The 23,202-nt window shown below is 34.8% G+C and overlaps 1 protein-coding gene across 1 annotated transcript in view; it reads right to left on the reverse strand.

Moving 5' to 3' along the window:
* Nucleotides 1-213: 213 nt before the first annotated feature.
* The window catches only part of LOC150105597 (putative sodium-dependent multivitamin transporter), a 30,996-nt gene continuing 8,007 nt past the window's right edge, over nt 214-23,202 (reverse strand). The window contains exons 4-13 of the mRNA XM_090394937.1: nt 19,948-20,067; nt 16,933-17,087; nt 16,515-16,655; nt 16,010-16,145; nt 15,702-15,906; nt 15,267-15,421; nt 13,634-13,851; nt 893-990; nt 560-651; nt 214-374 (exon numbers count right to left, since the gene is read on the reverse strand). Coding sequence (XP_090251063.1) covers nt 324-374; nt 560-651; nt 893-990; nt 13,634-13,851; nt 15,267-15,421; nt 15,702-15,906; nt 16,010-16,145; nt 16,515-16,655; nt 16,933-17,087; nt 19,948-20,067 — 1,371 coding nt within the window. The 3' untranslated portion in view covers nt 214-323. The remainder of the gene's footprint in view (nt 375-559; nt 652-892; nt 991-13,633; nt 13,852-15,266; nt 15,422-15,701; nt 15,907-16,009; nt 16,146-16,514; nt 16,656-16,932; nt 17,088-19,947; nt 20,068-23,202) is intronic.

Raw genomic sequence — 23,202 nt, forward strand, 5'->3', positions numbered from 1 at the left:
TTCAGATTATCATCTTTCGGAGGCAAATTTCTGTTTATTTTTAGCTGGTTCTTGGAAAAGATTATTAGCAACGTATTACCAAGGAGAATTTCATTATGTTTGAGGATATCTTTAATATTTAATTATTTATTCAGAGTAGCTTCTGAAATTGAATTATAATGAATGCATGGCATGCTTATGTGTATAATGTCATACAAAGGAAGATCGTACTCGTTTTACTAAAAACAATTCCATTTTATTATCAACATATCCTTTTACGGTATTCATTACATCACAGGCAGGAGGCAGTAGACTCCATGATTGAGAGAAGGCTATTGACGGTTTTAGAAGGTAATTTTTTTTGTCAATTTCAGTCCTTCCATTTCTTTCAAATCCTGAAACAAAATGAAAACATTTTATTTATTGTTTATATAAAATATATGCGTATAATAGAGATGTTCACATTTAAGAAGATCATGTAAATTGGTAAAAAAAAACATATATTTTATAATAATCGAAGTGATAAAACGCACAGTATACTTTGCACATGCATAAAGGGGAAATGAGAAAGGAATCCAACCTGATCTTGACTAAACTTTGCTTGTTTGTCTGACGTAAACCACTTCCTCACTGCTGGGCTCAACAGCTCGGGTGCCACCTCTTTATTGGGTCCTAAAATTAAACACAAATTCATATTTAAAAAAAAAAAAAAACACAAACAAGAAAATATATTATGTTTTTAAGAAATTATTTAAATTTATCCTTTAACTTTACTATTTTAATCTTAGTTTAATCCCAACAAAACTAAACACATTTCACAAAATCGATATCATGACTCGAATAACTAAAAATGAAGACAAACGTTTCGAGTTCAAAAAATAAATCATTAAGAATGGAAGTTGCTTGATTTCACCTGTTATAAGACTTGCTAGATAGCCAACAACGGCAGTCACTATCCATCCAAAAGTATATAACCACATATGTGACGCCCTATAAAAAGGGAACACGTATCTAAGGGAGAAAAGGCGAATTTTGGTTATTTCTTAAGGATAATAATTAAATTCAAGACACGAACGGCTAATTTATAAATATAAATAAAACACATTTAAATTATATTAAATATAAAAAGCATTATGATTTTGAGTTGTTTACATTGAAATCAATTCTTTATTATTATTATTATTATTACCTATGACCTCAAGGAATATAAATTACCCAAATCAGCTATTATACGTTTCTTGACAGAAAAACATATTGAGAAGAAATACTCAATAACTCACTAACACAATCATGCATTGATCATATCGACATACGGGCTCCCATCCATAAATATACAGTACATCATCAGTAATTAATGTAAAAATTGCCGATCTCTACTTTGTCTCAATTTCGTTCTATTACGTTTCCTCCCCCCCCTCCCCCCCACCACCACAAAAGTCGACAAAACTCGATCATACTAAAGAGTATTGTCGATAACCAAGTAAAAAATACAGACTGGAATTTCCCACTTAAAACAAACGATCCTGTAACATTATACGAGAATTTTCAACTAAAGTTCACAGAAATATACAAAAAAGCAATAAAACCTACACAAACGCGGCGACAAACAGACAACAATCCATGGATAAATGACGACATACTAAATACTATTACTGTAAAACAAAATCTATGGAAAAAACTTAAAATCACCCAGTAACACACATTTACAAACCTTATACAAAAACACAAGAAATAAACTAACAACAAAAATTCGTAGGGCAAAAAGATGCTACTACTTCCAAAAATTCATGGAATATAACGACAACATTAAGCAAACATGGGCTACACTCAATGCATTAGTAACCCGAAAAAAGAAAACTTCACCACAAGATTTTATTGCAAAAAGCTTCGGTCAGGAACACAAACCAAGAGGAACTAGCAGACTCATTCAACCATGCTTTCACAAACAACATCATACAACTCAAAAAAGACAAACTACCAACAATCAACAAAAAACTACCAACACAAAGTCAACAACAAACGATGTATTTTCCACCCAAAAAGAACTGAAAGAAGCAATCCTACAGCTAAAACCAAAGACCACTACAGGAATAGACAAAATAAGACTCACAGACCTTATAACACACTTTGAAAAAATAAATCCAATACTTTTGAAACTCGTGAACATACTATTCGACACAGGCATTATTCCATAACAATTATAAACTGCAGTAATTACGCCAATATACAAACACGGCAAAAGAAACGATACTCAGAACTACAGACCAATAGCTGCACTACAAGTCATCTCAAAAATTCTAGAAACAATAACACACACCAGACTACAGAACTATTTACAGAAGTACAACATCATCTCACAAAACCTATATGGCTTTCAGAAAACAAAAATCACCATTACGTTATTAGAAGACATCGCCGACACAATAAACAAAGCTCTCGACAAAAACAAGTGCGCCGTCCTTATACTGCTGGACCTAACCAAAGCATTTGACACACTTGAACATGACATACTACTCACCAAACTATACTCAATAGGTATAAGAGGAACACCGCATACATGGTTCAAGAACTACCTCTCAAACAGAACACAAGTAACAAAAATAGGTACATGTCACAGTCGGAGTATACAAGTAAAACACGGTGTACCTCAAGGTGCCATATTAACCCACTCTATTCAACATATACATTAACGATGTTCATAACATATCCATAAGAAGTCATATTTCAATACGCAGATGACATAGCACTACTAGCAATCTACACAGACAACACAGCTCTCTTCAAAGCACAACAAGATCTAAACGAAATCACAACATACTTCCACCAAAACGCAATTCTAATCAACGGCACCAAAACGCAGATGTTGATAATACACAACCCAAGGATCATACGCCCTGCATCACTACAGATACATTGTCGCACATACCGCTGCATTAAAAACAAAAATACCTGCCAATGTTCCGAAATCAAACCTGTAACACACGCAAAATACCTCGGTCTCTATATAGATTCCCACCTTAAATGGACAAAACATATAGAATACCTACACACCAAACTCCGGATCATCGCAGCAAAACTCTTCCAAGTTAAAGACATTATTCCACCCAACATAAAAAAAAAAAACTCCTATATCACGGTATCTGCGAATCCCTACTCAGATACGGAATAACAGTCTATGCAAATAGATCAAACAGCCACCTAACAAAATTAGAAACATTACACAGAAAAATCGTGTCAACAGTAATCTGGAGACCTTACACCCGACAACAACCAATATCTGACAAGCACATGGCGATACACAGAATTCTGAGCATTAAAAACCTGAAGCACTACATGACATTAACAAGGAATTAATCCAACATCACCTATCGAAACAACAGAGACACATATCGTATAACACGACCTACAACAACCCTCTACATCCCTACACCCTTCAATAACTCATACGGTTCTTTTGTGAGATCACATCAGATACCCACGCAACTCAACATCCTACCAAGAAAATTCAAACACATAGATAACTACAGAACATTAAAAAACGAACTCTGTAAAATATACCAACAAAGCTAAGAAACCATTAACACTAATATACACATCACAAATCACTAGCATCCCATACATAAACAGTAGCAACAACACAAATAGTGAAGGCTAAATCCGACTCTCTTCATAAAAGCTAACCCAAGCTTCGAAGTAGGTGGGATTAAGTTCCCTCACTCATCTACAAGTAATCTTATAAGCAAATGCTGATATTTGTATGTATAATCACTCTTTCTCAAACTTTAAAAAAAAAAATTCTATTTAATCTTCATTGTTAATTATTATAATCACGGCTATTATAGGCTGTTTTTGTTTAGGAGTGTCCCTTATATAAATACATTGGCTATCAATACTCAACAGGATATATATATATATATATATATATATATATATATATATATATATATATAGGCAATTAAGGTAGAATAAAAGAAGGCAATTAAGGTAGAATAAAAGAGGTGGAAAAATTTGGTACGTACCTTTTTTGATTCTACGATGTCTTCCACTTTCATCATCTCGCTGAAGGTTGTTTACAAGCGGGGGGTGTTTAGACGCGGGAAAATAAGTTTGGATAACCCGGGTTAATAATAATAATAATATATATTTAAATGTATACATATATTATTTTGAATTAGGGCGCATTTTTGTGGGGGGGAAGGGGAGGAAGGGTAAAACTATTGTGGCAACTGGGGCAGGGTTAACGGGGTGTGGAACCGTTTCGGTCGTGTGACCATCATCGGAACTTTGTCGGAAATGAGTGTAGGATTATGTCAGGGCAAAGTTGCAACTTCCAAATAAGGGTATTAGTTATCTCTACATGGCAGGAGGCGTGGTTTAAGTTATAGGTTCTGGATCGTCCAACATTCGGAAATTAGGTAGGGGCGGTGGACGTTGATAGAATTTTCATCGCATTTTATGGCAATAGTTTCGTTGTCTTGTTTGTCTATGATTACGGCGTTGCCAATTTGGGGGATATGTTTTAGTTCAAGGGCGTGAGCTGCAATCTCAGTCTTCCCTGTACTCTGTGTTTTATTTTTCTTTTTGGTGTTGCGATGTTTTTTTGTGTTCAGAAATTCCGGAATGGGAATATTGCAATCCCTGAAGTGCTCTTGTAATCTAGTCCATAAGAACCTAATCGTAGAGCCGGTGTAGTTGACGGCACAGTCCTCTTGACAAGGAAATTTGTAGACAACGTTGTGGAGTTCGAATATTTCTTTGTGTGTAAGAGATTTTTTAGGTATTAGGAGAGTTGCTAATTTTTGGTTCGCGGTGAATACTAGCTTATAGTCCGTGTTTTTGAAAATGTATTTGTAGGCTTTGTATGTGTTTTGGATGTATGGCAATTTGATGACCATACGTGTCGAGAAGTTTGTTTTGGTTGAATTATTGTTAAGACGAGATTTTGCCGTGTTGTTCGCGTAATTTATTAGATGCGTGGGGTAGTTGCGATTTTTAAAAACCTGTGTTACATGCTTTAATTCCGTGTTAAGATAATTGCTGTTGGTTGAGAATTTGTAATCACTGATAAATTGTGATAGGATGACTGATTTTTTGACGGAATATGGGAGGTATGAATTGAAATGGAGGTAGTTTCCGATATGTGTGGGTTTGTGGAATATCTTTGTAGATATATTGTTATTGCTTTTGATTAATGTCAGGTTTAAGAACTTGAGGGATTTTGTTCTGTTCTGTTTCCATGGTGAATTGTAGTCTGTTGCTATAATCGTTGAGGAATGTTTGTAAGGTGGAGATGTGTGAGGGTTTGCCAATGAATAGAATATCGTCTACGTATCTGCCATAAAAAGTGATGCCGGGGGGAGAGGGATGGGTGGAGTAGAAGTGATTCAATGTGTGCCAGGAATAATTCTGCTAGATGTCCACTGATGCTTTGGCCAATTGGGAGGCCGAAAATTTTAACATAAGGAGTTTAAGAAGAAAAGCCAAACGGCTATTTTTTCTGGCGAAGTTGTTAAATTAAGGTGATAAAAATCCCTTATTCTTTTTCAGCCAGCATACTGGCTGAAAAAGAATAAGGGATTTTATCCCTTTAATTCATATAAGGAGTTGTTGAATTTAAAGAAGTTGGCGGATATTGTGAGTTTGATCAAGCTAATGATGTCGTTTGGTGTTAATTTTGTGCGTGTGTGTAGTCCTCAGCGAGAAGTGTGTACGATGTCTAATGTTCTGGGGACATCCACGTCGGTGTATAAATAAGTTGCATCTAGTGAGGTGAGGATGTCATCATAGGATGGAGTAGTTGTATTTATTTTCCAGAATAAGTCGTCCGTATTTTTGATCATACAGAAAGACGTTGTTAGTAGTGGTTTGATGAGTTTGGCAACAAATTCAGATAAAGGAGCTGTGGTGGTGTTCTTGTAGGAGACTTTGGGTCGTATCGGATAACCTTCCTTGTGGGTTTTGATGTTCCCGAACATATAGGAGGTGCGTGTAGTGTGGGGGGTTGTGTTAAATAAGGGACATTTCTAAACAAAAACAGGCTCTAATAGCCGTGATTATAATAATAGTGTTTAAGAGGAGTAACATGGGATTTTTCCCAGAAACTATGCTTAATTTATATTGTGTTTGTAACCATAAAACCCTTCAACCATTGGCTGTCTACTCATACCCTCCCCCTTCTTTCCCCCCCTCCGTGACACAAAATACACGTTTATAATAAAATCGTTTCAGCACACGCTCCTAAAACTAGGCTAGTTCATAGGCTCACGCAATACTTTCAATGAATGTATAACCAACACAAAAATAACCTACCAGAAAACCATCCTCACATGCACCGCGCAAAAAATGCACATAACATTCCTCAAAAACTGCCTACATCACAACATCACGCCAAACTTTGCTACAGTTCGCGGTAACCGCGCCATTCCCGGGAATAAAAAAATTTGCTACCGAGCTTCACGTGCACTCATAAAGCAGGCCATACATGATAGATTCAGAAAGAAAAATCAGGCTTATTCATACATCCACAATACAAAACGTAGATTAAAAACGTTGAGAGTTTATTTTTCACTTGGTTAGACTATAATAAGTTTAGTTTAATCCTTTATCCAAGTGTGAGCAAACAAAGTTTGCGCCTGAAAGTATCTTTAGGACTGGGGTAAGGTAGTGCAACACCAGGAAACTCGGTGCAAAGGTAGAGAAAGCTCTCATTACTCCTATCTCAGTATCTCCCATAATGCAAAGCACATCTCCTTGCGGATATGTGTAATGCTATGCATTAAGGCAAGGGCCACTACCCATACCGGTTTCGACTTCTGCATAACTATGCGACGACTACTGCATAGCATTACACATATCCGCAAGGAGATGTGCTTTGCATTATGGGAGATACTGCGATTGGAGTAATGAGAGCTTTCTCCACCTTTGCAACGAGTTTCCTGGTGTTGCACTACCTTACCCCAGTCCTGAAGATACTTTCAGGCACAGACTTTGTTTGCTCACACTTGGATAAAGGATTAAACTAAACTTATTGTAGATTAAAAACCTTATTGTCCCCAAATGAGTGGGCAAGTCTCTCCGAAAGTACCCAAACACACATCAACGACTACGCGCTGTTAACTGAAGCTCGACACAAAAAAATGGTTTGCCTTAACAGGCACAAAATACATAACATATACTGTTCCCAATCTTTCAGATACCACCGCCCCACAACCCACACTTGACAACTCCATCAAAAATCTGTCACATCGCACCCGACGAAATCACCATCCTGAACAAAGGACTTAACTTCGCGATATCCCCTAAATACGTACCGAAAAAAGACATCATCATTGAACTCCAAGCGAAACTTGAAAATGACCCAAACAGAGACACAATATTCCAAAAAATAAACATTATAAATAGCAAAATAATAGTAAAATCCAACATTACTCCCAACTTACATAGAGCCCTATTATCTTTAAGGAAGAACCCAGATATCATGATTACAAAAGCTGACAAAGGAGACACTGTAGTTATCATCAACAAAACCGATTACCACAACAAAATTATGGCCGTTTTAAACCACCAACACACCTACCAAAAAATCCACAATGATCCTACCCCCTACCTCATAAAACAAATTAACAGCACCCTACATACCTTAAAAAGTCATAACAAAATAGATAAAATCACAAATGAGACACACAACCCCCCGCACTACACGCACCCCTATATGTTCGGGAACATCAAACCCCACAAGGACGGTTATCCGATACGACCCATAGTCTCCTACAAGAACACCACCACAGCTCCTTTATCTAAATTTGTTGCCAAACTCATCAAACCGCTACTAACAACGTCTTTCTGTATGATCAAAAATACGGACGACTTATTCTGGAAAATAAATAACACTACTCCATCCCATGATGATATCCTCACCTCACTAGATGCAATTTCTTTATAGACCAACGTGGATCTCCCCAGAACATTAGACATCGTACACACATTTCTCACTGAGGACCCTACACACACACGCGCGCACGCACAAAATTAACACCAAATGACATCATTAGCTTGATCAAACTCACAATATCCGCCAACTTCTTTAAATTCAACAACTCCTTATATGTTCAAATTTTCGGTCTCCCAATGGGCCAAAACATCAGTGGACATCTAGCAGAATTATTCATGGCACACATTGAATCACTTCTACTATCCCCCCCCCCCCCGGCACCACCTTTTATGGCAGATACGTAGACGATATTCTATGCCAATGCTTCTCAAACTTCTGGATGTCAGGACCCCCTTTGCAAAAATTAAAATATTTCACGGCCCCCCTCGAAAAAAAATCGTAATAGAGAGATATATTATTATAATATTTATTGTATTTTTATTCAGTATAAAACATACACAGCGAATATTGCAAAAATCAAATGCATATATTACATTGTTTGCCTCTTACCGTTTGGTTCTGAAGACGATGCGGGCTGTTCTGGTAAAATATGAAATACTGTCCTTTTTTTTTAGGTCTGTTTCTGCTTCTTCTAATTGTTCGCGGGATTTTTTATTTTTATTATCAGCCACTTATCCATCTCAGGGTTAAATTTTTTAACGTAGAAAAGATCAAATAATATCACCACTTACCGATACTGGCACACCACAGACTGATAACATGAAATTAGTGAATATTACCTGAATAAGGGAATCCCCGGACCAGGAATTTCTCTTTTGGGACTGTTCTCCCTTTACGGTAATTAAGCCTAAAGCGAAATAGACAGCAAAGGCAGGTTATTAAAACGTGCATATGATTGGTGCGGTATTAACAAAAGATCGCGCAACCGAAAGATAAAAGCATAGCTGACAATTGAGTTGAAATGCTAACTCTCTTCAACCGAATTCCATATGTGAAACTGCCATAACATTCATTATATATATATATATATATATATATATATATATATATATTACTTAGTTTTAACACGTTCGGTTGAATTTTATTGCTGCCTTGGGCAATCGAACTCACACACATCTAATTAATAACAATAGTTTTTAGTTAGATACTGTGTTTGCCCATGCAACATGTGGTTTTGTTTCAGTCTATACAGCATAGTTTCTGTATGAGGGGACACGTGATTCATTAATTAGTGTGTTTTTATCCCAGACTCCTCATACCTTATTCATTGGCATAATAAAAGTACTTGTTTTTATAGCCTCTGCAGTATAGTGGCTGTTAGGGAGGGTGTTGTTTACCACTACAAGCAAGTTACTATCTCCAAACATGAACTTGTTTAAGCTTTTTTTCATGTGTGAAGTATATGTGAAACTTTTATTGGTAACAGAAAACTAGCTCGAATGACAGTGATAATATAAAACGAGTTTTGATATGTATATAAAGTCAATATCAACAGAAAGGGACAGGAAGTTTTGGAGCTTCCCTGGAGAGCATTCGAAGTAAATACAATTAACCACTGCTTTGAAATGAAATATATGAATAAGCAATATTTACTAATATTCATTAAGCGCCGAAATACGCAGGAAGCAAAGTTTGTGAACCAACACCAATGTATGAATTTTTCCATTAAAATATAAAAAATAAGAAAAAAGAAATAATAAATAATAAAAGTTAAATACGTTTCTTTTAAAATAAAAATATTCTACTTAGTCTTAAAACATTTTAAATTTGTTTTCATTATTTCACGGTCCGCCCTCTACAAAACCTACGGCCCCCAGTCTGGGAAGCGCTGTTCTATGCATTGGCAAACCCTCACACATCTCCACCTTACAAACATCCCTCAACGATTATAGCAACAGACTACAATTCACCATGGAAACAGAACAGAACAAAATCCATCAAGTTCTTAAACCTGACATTAATCAAAAGCAATAACAATATATCTACAAAGATATTCCACAAACCCACACATATCGGAAACTACCTCCATTTCAATTCATACCTCCCATATTCCGTCAAAAAATCAGTCATCCTATCACAATTTATCAGTGCTTACAAATTCTCAACCAACAGCAATTTTCTTAACACAGGTTTTTAAAAATCGCAACTACCGCACAAATCTAATAAATTACGCGAACAACACGGCAAAATCCCGTCTTAACAATAATACAACCAAAACAGACTTCCCGACACGTATGGTCATCAAATTGCCATACATCCAAAACACATACAAAGCCTACAAATACATTTTCAAAAACACGGACTATAAGCTAGTATTCACCACGAACCAAAAATTAGCAACTCTCTTAAAACCCACTAAATCTCTCACACACAAAGAAATATTCGAACTCCACAACGTTGTCTACAAATTTCCTTGTCAAGAGGACTGTGACGTCACCTACACCGGCTCTACAATTAGGTTCTTATGGACTAGATTACAAGAGCACTTCAGGGATTGCAACATTCCTATTCCGGAATATCTGAACACAAAAAAACATCGCAACAACAAAAAGAAAAATAAAACACAGAGTACAGGGAAGACAGAGATTGTAGCTCACGCCCTTGAACTAAAACATATCCCCTAAATTGACAACGCCGTAATCATAGACAAACAAGACAACGAAATAATGCTAAGAATATCCGAAACTATTGCCATAAAATGCGATGAAAATTCTATCAACATCCACCGCCCCTACCTAATTTCCGAATGTTGGACGATCCAGAACCTATAACTTAAGCCACGCCTCCGGCCATGTAGCGACAACTAATGCCCTTATTTGGCAGTTGCAACTTTGCCCTGACATAACCCTACACTCATTTCCGATAAAGTTCCAATGATGGTCACACGACCGAAAAGGTTCCACACCCCGTTAACCCTGCCACAATAGTTTTACCCTTCCCCCCCACAAAAATGCGCCCTAATTCAAAATAATATATGTATACATTTATATATATGTTATTAATATTAACCCGGGTTATCCAAACTTATTTTCCTGCGTCTAAACACCCCCCACTCTCCCTCCCTCTTCCCCCCACTTGTAAACAACCTTCAGCGAAATCATGGAAGTGGAAGACATCATAGAATCAAAAAAGGTATGTACCAAATTTTTCCACCTCTTTTATTCTACCTTAATTGCCTTCTATACTCACTAATAATGCCCTAAATATATATACCCCTGTTGAGTATTGATAGCCAATGTATTTAAATAAGGGACACTCCTAAACAAAACCAGGCTATAATAGCCGTGATTTATAATAACAGTGTTTAAGAGGAGTAACATGGGATTTTTCCCAGAGACTATACTTAATTCATTGTTAATATTAGAAGAACATGTGTTGTGAATACATAATATAAAGGCAAAAAAGTATTATTAAAAATTTTAATTGAAATCCAATGTGGGAATTGCAGCACTTAGTGCTGAACTCTGTAAAATTATAAGGTGCAATGTCACACAAGATGTTTATTGTATGTATAAATATTTTAGCAATTATTATTATTATTATTATTATTATTATTATTTGTGACTTCCAGAAAAGCTATAAATCACCCAAATTGGAAATCCTACCTTTAATCAAATTCATTCACACTAGATGCACTCACTACCCCTAAGGGCAAATTATTCCACTCATTCACTGCGCTCTGAGAGAAAAATCCATCACTTACCCCTTTCTTGACTGTAAACAAACTTAATTTCCATGGATGCCCCCCCGTGTTCTCTCCTCGCCTTCCATATAACGAAAAATTCATCACTTGATATCCTATAGCACCCACTCAAAAGTTTATAGAAATCTATCATATCACCCCCTGTTTCTTCCGTTAACCAGAATCTGCAATCCACATACTCGCAATGTGTCCTCATAATCTAAATCCCATAATCCGGATAATATCTTTGTAACCTTCTTTGCACCCTTTCCACAGCTTCTTTATCCCGTTGAAACCCGGAAGACCAAAACTGCGCGCAATAATTCAAGTGTGGTCTTATATCCGGATTATGGGATTTACATTAACCATAGCAAAAGTTGCAAATTCAACTCAGAGGATAACTGCGATGTTCAAGCTTTATAAAGAGGCAAATTGACTTCCTTATCCTTACATATCAAGGTTCGCTTCAACTTGGCAATTATCCTCTGAGCTGTATTTGTAACTTTTTCTATGTGACCTTTGAACTTTAAATTCTTATCCACCAATACACCAAGATCCCTTGCCTCTTCAGTTTCTTGTAGCATACCCCCGCTAATATAATATGCCGCTGGATCTCTAATCACGCCAAAGTGCATAACTTTACACTTACTAACATTAAACTGAGAGCCATTTTCGTTTGCCCAGATTTCCAGTCTATTCAAATCATTTTGTAATTGCTGAATATCAGTAGCATCCCTGATTACCCTACCTATCTTCACATTATCGGCAAACAATTGCATATCTGATAATAGACCCTGCTTGCTGTCGTTAATGTATAGATTGAACAATAATGGCCCAAAGACCGAACCCTGATGTACACCACTGGTTACCTTAAATCTGGCAGATTCACACCCACTGTATATCACTTTTTGATATCTGTCTCTCAACCATCCCCTGATCCAAATCAAGAATTTATATTCCAACCCGTATTCTCCAGTTTATGCAAAAAACTTTTGTCTGGTATTCTATCAAATGCCTTAGAAATATCCAAGATTATCATAGTGGATCCATTCCCTTTATCCAACTCGGCCGTAACATTGTTATAAAATACGTTTTAGCAATTTTCTCATATAAATTATATTTAACTGATTATTGAAATAATAAATGAATATATAAAACATTATAATTTCATTATTATGAAATCGTTACGGCTTGATCTCCATATTACACACGCAATATGGAGATTAGCCCACTGAAATAAGGATTCACCTCCCTATCCAGTGGATTAATTATGTGATATTTCGAAAGTCTGCATAATACGATGTGAATTTATGAGTAAGTATAAAACAGGAAAGAATGAATAATTTGATACTGAAATTATATATGAATTGATAAGTCACTGAAAACCATTGTAACTCATTTATTATGAAATTATAAAATGTTTATAGTTTCATTATAATTCATCTTATAAAATTATCATGAGCTGTAAAGTTATATATAAATATGATATATATCAAAAAGGATTTTAAGCTGATTAGTTTGAAATATAAAACTATTTTAATATGATTGTTTCAACTATAAAAGCATATTTCAATATCATCGTGGAGTGGTTCTGTGTTGTTGAAATTATATATATATATAAAGTGATAAAGAGAAACCTAATGTATGTATTTATAAACGAAATTGCAAACATCACCATGTATTTCACATTGGAAGATGACAGTAATTCTGAAACGTATGGGATGTTTGAAATGTATGTGTTTGCAATTGATGCACGAACAAAATTTTCCTTACTTATATTAACAATATACAAGTGCAAAACCATTCACTTTGGGAAACTAACGCAGATTAGAAAGGTGATATTCAGAGTTTTTGATTACTACAAGCATATTACATTAGGCGAACTATTTTATTAAAATATTCATCTCTGAAATTTAATATTTATTAAAAATTGATGTTATTCATTATTAGAGAATTAATTATGTCATATTTTACTAATCCTGCAATGTGTCGAATATGTTTATTGCCATAATATAGAACCAGTTTCTCTATAGGAGATAGAAAACTAAGTTGCTTTAGCTATAACTAGCGTATATACTTACTCTGTGTTTTCTTGGTCTGAAGGAAGTGTGGTGAAGTCTGGGAAAATATTTTCTGTTCCTGTGGTATTAAGAAAATTCTCTGTGTATAAGTGGCTCGTAGAATTTGGACAGTAATCTGTAGAAACTGGAAGACGAGAGGATCGTTTCTTTACTGTATTGATTCCAAATCCAAACCATCCTGCCATTAAGATTCCAACGATTATTCCAATGACAGCTCCCTGTAAATTGTGCAACAATTCAAGATATTGTTACTGAATGTCAGAGAATGGTATTTTAATTTTAAATTAAAGGAAATCCTTCAGCGAATACTAAAAATAGATTTGATGAAATTAATTGAAATGATTTTTCTCGGAATAGGCCTCTGTAAATCACATTTTTATCAGTATCTACAGGTAATGGAAACTGTGATTTGTTTTAATTAATATGGCATTGGTCCGCCCCGGGTGTCTAGTACAGCTTGCATTCTTCGAAGGAGAGATTCTGTCAGTGCTTGGAACTCACCAGGAAGAATTCTACACCGTTCGTCCGACAGAAACTGGATCAGTTCACTTTTGTTCTTGGGGGGGGGGGGGACGTTGCCTAAGAGCTCGCTCCAAAATTCTGGTTACATATGTACCTGCCAGCCTGGCTCCAACAATCACGCCCCTTTCAAAGTCACGGAGCTCCTCTCTGGATTCTATTCGAACATGCAATAAACGGGGACAGGCCTCCGTTTGCCTTTATACCCACGTCCCTAGGAATGTGGGGAGCATATCAACCGCATCTATGTTTGGGGCATCGTAGGCACGGCATTGCAACTAGCGATAACGCGACCCGATAGCTCAGTGTTTCCATATTTTTTTGGCAATAAATGTTTTTAATTGATTCAACAAAAAATATATTAAAATCATCTAAATACCTTTCTTTGCTAAGTTTCCATCCTTAAGTCTTCACTGATAGCGAGCTCTAACTATTATGGAATCAAGCTTTCAGGAGAGAGAGAGAGAGAGAGAGAGAGAGAGAAACACTGCTTGGGCACGAGGAAAACCCTACTAAGAAGAGGAATCCCTATTTGTCTATGGCAAATATTAACTTTTAACCAGTCTCTAATAATATTGAAAATATCAAAACGTTTTTAGTTTGGTATATTTTACCCTTGAAAAATATTTAAAAAATTTCTTGAACTAAGCTAATATTTCTCATCACAGTTTATGAAAATATCCAATATGAAATTTGCGGAAAAGGATAAAGTAATGAAAAAGGAAAAAAAAAAAAGAAAGCAGGAAACGCAATGTGAACGTAGACTCAAATGAAATAAAAACAAATATTAAACAACTTAATCCATAATACCTTTATTTATTATGAATTAAGTAATTTATATATTTGTTAATCATTAACTGAATTTATATTATTCAGATTTATTTTCAAAATCTCTTAAAATACAATTAAATTCTAAATTCACTTAATATTTCTAAAACAATTTTAATGGAAAAGAATGGTCTATTCATAAATTCTACTCTCTGTACATGGACACTACTATAAAAGGATAATTATACAGAAGAAATTCTGTATACATATATAATAAGACTATGATAAATAAATTATGTTGAATGCTGTAGAAAAAAAGTACACGAATGTTGCTCGTTATTCATACCTTCCCGCTGGTTCTTGTTGTAAACATTCCCAATGTGAAGATCCCTACTATGGGCCCACTCATTATGCCGAACATGGTCAAAGAAGCTTCAACGATTCCGTCGAATAAAGACACCACGAATGATAGGCCAATGCACAAACAACCGTACAGGAGAGCTAACAGATAATATAAAAATATATAAGTAGGACTTCATATTGCTTAGTTTTTCAAATGCATATGAGACTAAAATAGAAGACTATGGTGTTGTATTAGACTAGGGCAATTTGTACATCATTCATTAAATATTTCGTGACTAATTGAGGAGAGACAGCATTGTAACGAATAATACTGAAATTTATGCCCTTTTTGGCACAGAAATCACTTTATGAATAAGTCTGTAAACATATCATCGGTCAATTCTTGGAATATAATTATTATCACGATTATCCCACGTACCTAATATTTTTGCCACCAGTGAAGCGTGTTTAGTAATTAACTGCGATGAGATACGTGGACGAATAAAGTCCTCCATAGTAACAGCAGATAATGAGTTGACAGCTGACGAAATGGTACTTAATCCAGCACCAAATATTCCAGAAACACATAAACCAGCGAGTCCCGGATAAGCGGATAAGGAGACCATGATCAAATAAGGAAAGAGCTGTAATATTAAACAAACAAAAAAATAATAAAAATAAGTAGAACAGAGGTTAAAGCTGATATATAATTACTGTTTTTGAAAACAATAATGCATTTATTCCTACCTGATCGATGGAGGTAATAGCATTATCTTTCATTAGAACAGGATCGCATCCCCAGAAATTTGCGTAGACTACCAGTCCCACAAGACAGCACGATATGTGAAACACAGTTCCCAGGAATAATCCGACCCAGATTGCTCTACAAAAGCAAATCACAATCTAAAACAAGTTGGAACTATTGTTCTAATAAGGAGGACTAAAAGAAACAAACATAAAAGAATACATGCTGTACAAAAATGCATGAAATATATTCTAAAATCTTGAATACCAGGGGCCATTTCATTTTCTTAATATTCAGGATTCCCGAAACAGTACTAAAGTTCGTTTTTTATAAATATTAAACTCTCGAAAATTAGCAATTTTGCTTTGATAAAAAGTGTACAATTCTCATTTTTCGATGAAGGAATTTTTCAAAATTTCGTATGTTTTCAATAAATTTTAAAATTAACTGAACCTGTAAAGTTAAAGTAATGGATAATAATAATTGCTACAAATGTTGTCAACTTACCGTTTGGCTTCAGAAAAAGAACGAGCTGTTAAAATGCGTTGTACCTGAACTTGACTTGTGCCGTATGTGCATATTCCAATCGTCACTCCTAAAGCAAATATATTGTAAGCATTGTATCTTAATGTGAGATCAGGATCGAATCTGAAAGGCAAAATAACCATGGAATAAACTACACCATTTAGTAAATTTCCTTCGTAAAAATACAGTATAATTTTGTATTTTTTAGAAGTTGGTACATAAACGAATGGTTTAATGATATTCTACAATAGGAACAAAATAGTTTGAATTCGATTAAGAAAAGGAAGAAATGCTACAGCAAGAGCTGCATCAAATTGCAAAGCTGACGGAATGAACAAGGTGAATTTGTTAACTTTTCTCTTAAGATTACATCTAAAATTGAAAATGCATTCAACTTTACCCTGGATATTGTAAACGATCCCCTTCGTATGAAATCTGGAATACTTTGTCCAATCCTCCTACGTCTATTGATCCTTTTATGATGACTGCTAGATTTCCAATCAACATGAGTGAGGCTTGGAATACATCTGCCCAGATAACTGCTTTTATTCCTCCCTGTAAAGGTGACATCGCATTAATTGAAAGCAAATACAGTTTCATGCATCACAGTTGGATCATGCAAGGAGATATTTAATATTTGATACCAATCTTCCTTGATATACAGGATTTGTGTGAATGTTTCGATATTTCGTTTTTGAGGCCTTTTCCAAATATCACATTAACATGGTTCCAATTCTCAATAGTCACAGGATATTTGAAAACTACCTCGATTTATTTGATAAAAGGATTACAATTTATTTCAATAAATATTAAAAATGTCCGCCATCAACTTGAATTCCGAGTCGATTATAAAAATGTAGTCTTCTGCAGTGTCATTTACATGTGTCTGGTAACAAAAAAAACATTAATGATAAGCTCATGTTAGGAGAAGTTGTAAATTATTTTCTTCAATTCCACATAATTTTCATAAAAATCCACGAATGGTTGGTTTTCACTGGTGTCCATCGAGAGTAAAGTGGATCTCAAGAGGCAAAAGGTGCGACACAAGCAGGTAAGTGTGTATATGCAATGAACGAATGTCGATACTGATCGCAATGTTTCCAAAAATCTGGTAAGCGTACCCCCCCAGGGATGCACGAGAAATCTTTGTGTCGGGAGAGTGGCGGAAAGCACTATGTTTTATTTCTTTCTCTCTCTCTTTTTTTTTTTTAAATTTTAATTTCAACTATTTTTTTTTAACTTTTATATGATTGTTGCCGTATTTCCGCAAATAAGTGCAGGTCTAATATATAATTATTTTTTCAGTAACTAAAAAATCTAAACGAAGTTTTAAGCAAAATGTCTCTTGGACCTCAGTGTCGCGACTGAGTGACGGCAAGATCACTTCAGATCGCGGGGTTCGAATATTTGTATTAAAAGTTTCGATTCAGATATTTCGAAGTACTCATTTTCGAAATCATTCTTATCTTAATTGTAATGGTCCTCGTCGATTTTTGCACCACCCGTGCATGCATCTATGCAAGATTAATTGCGTTTGTGTCACAAGTTGTCTTCTTGGCATGGAGGGCTAAAAATAACAAATACAGAAACTGATTTCGCCAAACAGCAACTATGTCATTCGTCTCATTAAATGTTTGAAAATTTAAACAATAAATAAATAATAAATATCTTCTATTCTGTGTAGAGTGACGTAATCCATCTGAACGAGAAAGCCCAACATTGCTGGTACGAGCTCAACCTCTCTCATTGAAAGCTACTGAATTGGTTATCGATCTAAAGCAAGGTTTGAAGCAGAATGCAAAATTATAAATTTGTTGAAAGGCGTCGGTTCGTCTCTCAGAATGGACGACGAGAAGAAAAAGAACAATCAGAAAAAAAAAACATAATGCGTATATATTTGAAAAATAATCAGCAACTGTAGATCTCAAGCAAAAATATTTGAGTTGCATACGGATTGAGGTGAAGCAGAAACGAAAGTACACAATTCAAGAATTCGGGGAAAATGGTGTTTGCTCGGATTTTCGAAATTCTAAATCTGTCAAGAAGTCTAAGAGGAATCTCTTAAAAAATATAGGAATAGATTAACCTAACAACAGCTGTTTTGTGCGAAAATAGAATCCTATTTCGCAATGATAACTCGACACCTACAAGAAAGGTTAAGCAAACTTATTTATATTTTTATTTGCTTTGCAATATGGGATACTTAGACAAGTGATCAGAACTTATACCACCTTTACCGCGAGTTGCCCTAGTCCTGAAAATACTTCAGGTGCAAATTTATTTATATTACATAGAGCTTCTGAGGCCTTTTACCTTTAAGATATACAAAGGAAAATAGCTTATCTTACAGTGGGATTTAGTTTCGGTGAGGAAAATTGGTTTTTGGTAGACATTTCATTTTAGAAAGGAGCTTGTATTTTAGGAAGGAGAGAATTCTGATAAATAAAAAGATGATTATTTTTTGAGAGAAAAAAAAGTTTAGAAGTAAATGGGTATGAGGTTTATCGCATTTCATTTTAATTTCCGTCTCCCTTTTGTTCCTGAAATTGTTTATCCCTGAATCATGGCTGAATTATCTGAATGTTAACAACTCGGAGCTGAGCAGCGGAAAGCCAGCTCTGATATATAGCCCTCAATACGTCAAAGATATTTACATTAGTGAAGCAAAATAATATAATAATACCAAACAACATAATACAAAATATATTTGCATATTTCTAAAATTAAACATTGTACCCTAATAGGATGTGAATTCAGTTTAATTTGCATAAGTGTGCGTTTACGTGAAAGAGTTGTAAAAAATATATTCGTTCATGTATTATTCTCAGCTTACGTATTAATTTCATGGATGATCCATTTCCTTATTGTTTGTTTCATTTATTTAATTTCCGGTTGATTTTAATTAAAACACTAAATCGAAACGAGTCTAGTATCTTTTGCAATTTCAACCGAGCTGTTTAAATATTTTCGTTTTGCTTGGCTAAATGAGAAAAAAAGCACAATTCTATTGAATCTTCATACAACAATGAGATTGTTATATGAAGATTCTTTCATACAACAATGAGATTAGATATTTTTAGATAGCGAACTCACATGAAGATTAAATAAATATAAACAAATTAAAAAATAATAAAGTTTTATTAGACGCCTTCATTTTTTAATCCTTTTGCGATATTTTTCGATAATTTAAATCTGTAATTAGTTATAAAATTTTTATAGCTACGGTAACGTTTTGTTAAAAAGTTGATATTGACTATTGTTTTAATAATTTTGCTCAATTGTAATAAAATCTAGCAAATGTTTTGCCATCACTTATAGATTAATAATGAATATAATGAGACAGTTTACATTTATTATCAACTTAATTTTGATTAAAAAATCAATTGAACAAATTTAAGATAAAAATTATACTTACGATTGTACAATAAAAAGTGCATACCAGTCCTACTGTAACTATAGAAATCCAGTTTGATATACCAGTTACAGCGCTGAGAGCCAAAGCAGGGCCATACAGAACTACAGACATGTACAAAATCTGCAAAATGCAAGGCGAATGTTATCAACCAAAAATTACAACAATAAAGTTCGTGATTAAATTTTTTAACACCAAAATTTTTCAAGAAGATAAAATTTTGTTGAAAAATTTTGGAGTTAAAAAATCGAGATTTCTTAACACCAAAAATTAAACAAAGTCCCTTGTCTCTTATTCATATTAAAATTCAAATCTGTAGGCCTATTACTTTAAAAAAATCACGACACTCCGGTTTCGGAACAGGCACTTACAGCACACTGTAATACGAACTTGCGAAGAAAGTATTCATTTATTACTAGATTTGAGAACCGGATACAGACTACTTTGGTCTTCAATTTCAGTGGAAAAATTTTCTTTATACTTCCTTGCTAATTGGCCACTAACATTTGCAACACAGATATTATTTCGTTCAGTTTTGAGAACAGAGGATACGCCGCCGGTTAAAAACATGCGGTTTGGTCACTGATATTTGCTACACAGATGTTATTTATTCATTCTGGGTCTGAGCTTTTCGAGATATTCACGAATATTATTCTCCTCAGAACATTTCAACTATAAAATATAAAATATTTATTCATGAAAAATGCTTAGAAAACTAAAATGACAAATTCCAGGAGTACTTCTCGCGGCCCGGGGGTTGAGAAACACTGACGTAGCACATTATAAGATAGTAGATTATATAATGCTAATGAACCCTAGAATCAATTGAAGTCATCAACATCATCATGATTATCAAATTCTTGATATGTATCGTCAAGGGGTGTACAGGATATGATAGTATTACATGAAAAACTATCACCACTAACTTTCCATCTACAATTTTCCTCCAAATTAATCTATTACCTGTAAAGACTTCAGCATTACTAGATCTTACATTTCTCTCTTCTAAGGCTCCTTTTTACGGTATCAATCCACCTATATCTTGGTATTCCTGCAAATCTGGGAGAGAATACTTGCTTTGCTAATCTTTCCTCTCACATTCTGTTTAAGTGACCCGAGATTAGCTCTGCTAACATTCCTAGATGCTAACAATGCCAAGTTCTTTCCTAATATCCTCGTTTTTAATATGATATTTCCATTGATCTGTTCATGCCCCTAATCTTTCTCAGGACTCTCCTATCTGTGATCTCTAGCCTTTGATCAAATGTTTTATTTCAAACCCAGCTCTCAGTTCAATAAGTTAAAATTGGCTTGAATAATGTTTTATTCTATAGGTTCTCCATTCACAATGCAATTGATATTTTTAATGCTTCTGTCTATTTACATTGCCTTTGTCTTGTTATTGCTGACCTTCATAACATATGTATTACAACAGTTATCCAATTTAGTTAGAGAATCTTGCAGACTTATAGTGTATTTATTTAGAAGTATAACATCTTCCGCATAAAGCAAAGAGCTGACATCAACATTCTCCAATTTTAATATCATGTTTAATACCACTTTCCTTCATAATGTGACCCATATAGATTATAAATAACAGAGGGGGATAATGCACATTCTTGTCTGACATTAGATTTAACATTAAACCATCTTCCTGTACTTCCTTCAATTATAACTGCTGACTTACAACTCAAATAAAGACTAAGTATTGCTTGATATAATGCCCCATTGACACCATATGACTGTAGCATATTGAATAGCTTCTCTCTTGGCACCTTGTCTTATGCCTTTTCCAGATCGACAAAACTTAAATACAGATCTTTGTTATATTCCCATGCTTTCTCGACTATTTGTCGTAAAGTGAAAATCTGATCCTGACAGCCTCTATTTGGCCTGAATCCAGTATCGTCTTCACCAAGCTTCCCTTCCACATCGTTCTCAGCCGTTTCTCAAGTATACTTGCATAAATAGTACAAGGAACTACTCTCAAGAGAGAAATACCTTTGTAATTCTCGCATTCCGTTTTAATTCCCTTTTTGTATTATGGATACTATGAGAGCTCTACTGCAGTCATCTGGAAATCGTCCCTCTGTTCAGGCCTTTTGAACTATGAAGTTCAGCCAGTGTAAACCTTTTATACTTCCAATCGTGCGCATTTCTTGTCGAATATCATCTGCTCCTGCTGTCTTTCCACATTTCAGGCTTTTGATGGTTATTTTCTACCTCAAGTATGGATATATTTTCCTGACTGCATTCCTGGTCAATCACTGCTTGTTTCATTTGGCATTTTTCGAAGTAATTACTCCATACTTCAAGGATATCATTTTCAGCTGTTTTCATGTCACCTTTATCATCTCTAATTCCTTTTACAGTACACTTTCCTCCATTTCTGAGCTTCTTCAACAACCTCCAGAATATCTTGCCACCTTCCTTTTTTTATTTTCTAAGTTCTTGCCAAAGTCCTTCCATCACTATTGTTTAGCTAGTTTTACACAGTATTTAGCTTTCTTACATTTGTCTATGTATTCTCTCAGAGCACAAGCTGATTTTTTTGCAAGGAACTTTTTTGATATTGAAGAATGATATGAAAGAATGATTCACTAACTGTGAATTCATTTATATAAAGAGACCTGTTTGTTGTTCATATATAAGTTAATTCCCAACTTTATTAATTTACTTCAAAATGATGGTCATTCCTTCATTATTTGATTATTTTCATAAACTGCCTTAATTTCGTCTGTAGGCCCAAAATTTACCTGCCGAACTCACGTTTGCTAGGCGTTATTGAAGATACCAACAATAACAAGGCCATAAATGTAATACTTAAGAGCATGCGTTCTTCACTTTGACTGTTTTTCAGAGCAAAAATCGAGTTACTGGGAGGGAATCTTTCTAACACCGTATTGACAAAAAAACATTTAACGACAGATAAGAGCCACCGCACTTCGGTATTGATGACACCCTTTAGTTGAAAAGATCTTGGTTTAATCACCTCATCTTGGCACGAATAGCTATTACGAGAGCTTTTCAATAGCAGTGTTTTTATGATCGCCTGAGACAGGCAAACCTTTATGATTTGTAATTCGCCAGACTTTAGATGAGTGGTTAGCTTATCTGTTCTCCAACGAACAGGCTGCAGATTGAAAGTCCCTTAGTAAGCGTGGATGTTGTGGATGGTACCTGATAAATTTCAACGCTTGGATTGAGGCCACCACTCTGATTATTGGAAATCTTGAATGGCTTGTAAAAGCCTCATAT

Source organism: Typopeltis vanoorti, chromosome 6, assembly GCF_054136105.1.
Source record: "Typopeltis vanoorti isolate ZY-2024b chromosome 6, IOZ_Tvanoo_1.0, whole genome shotgun sequence".
In the NCBI taxonomy this organism is placed as follows: Eukaryota; Metazoa; Arthropoda; class Arachnida; order Uropygi; family Thelyphonidae; genus Typopeltis; species Typopeltis vanoorti.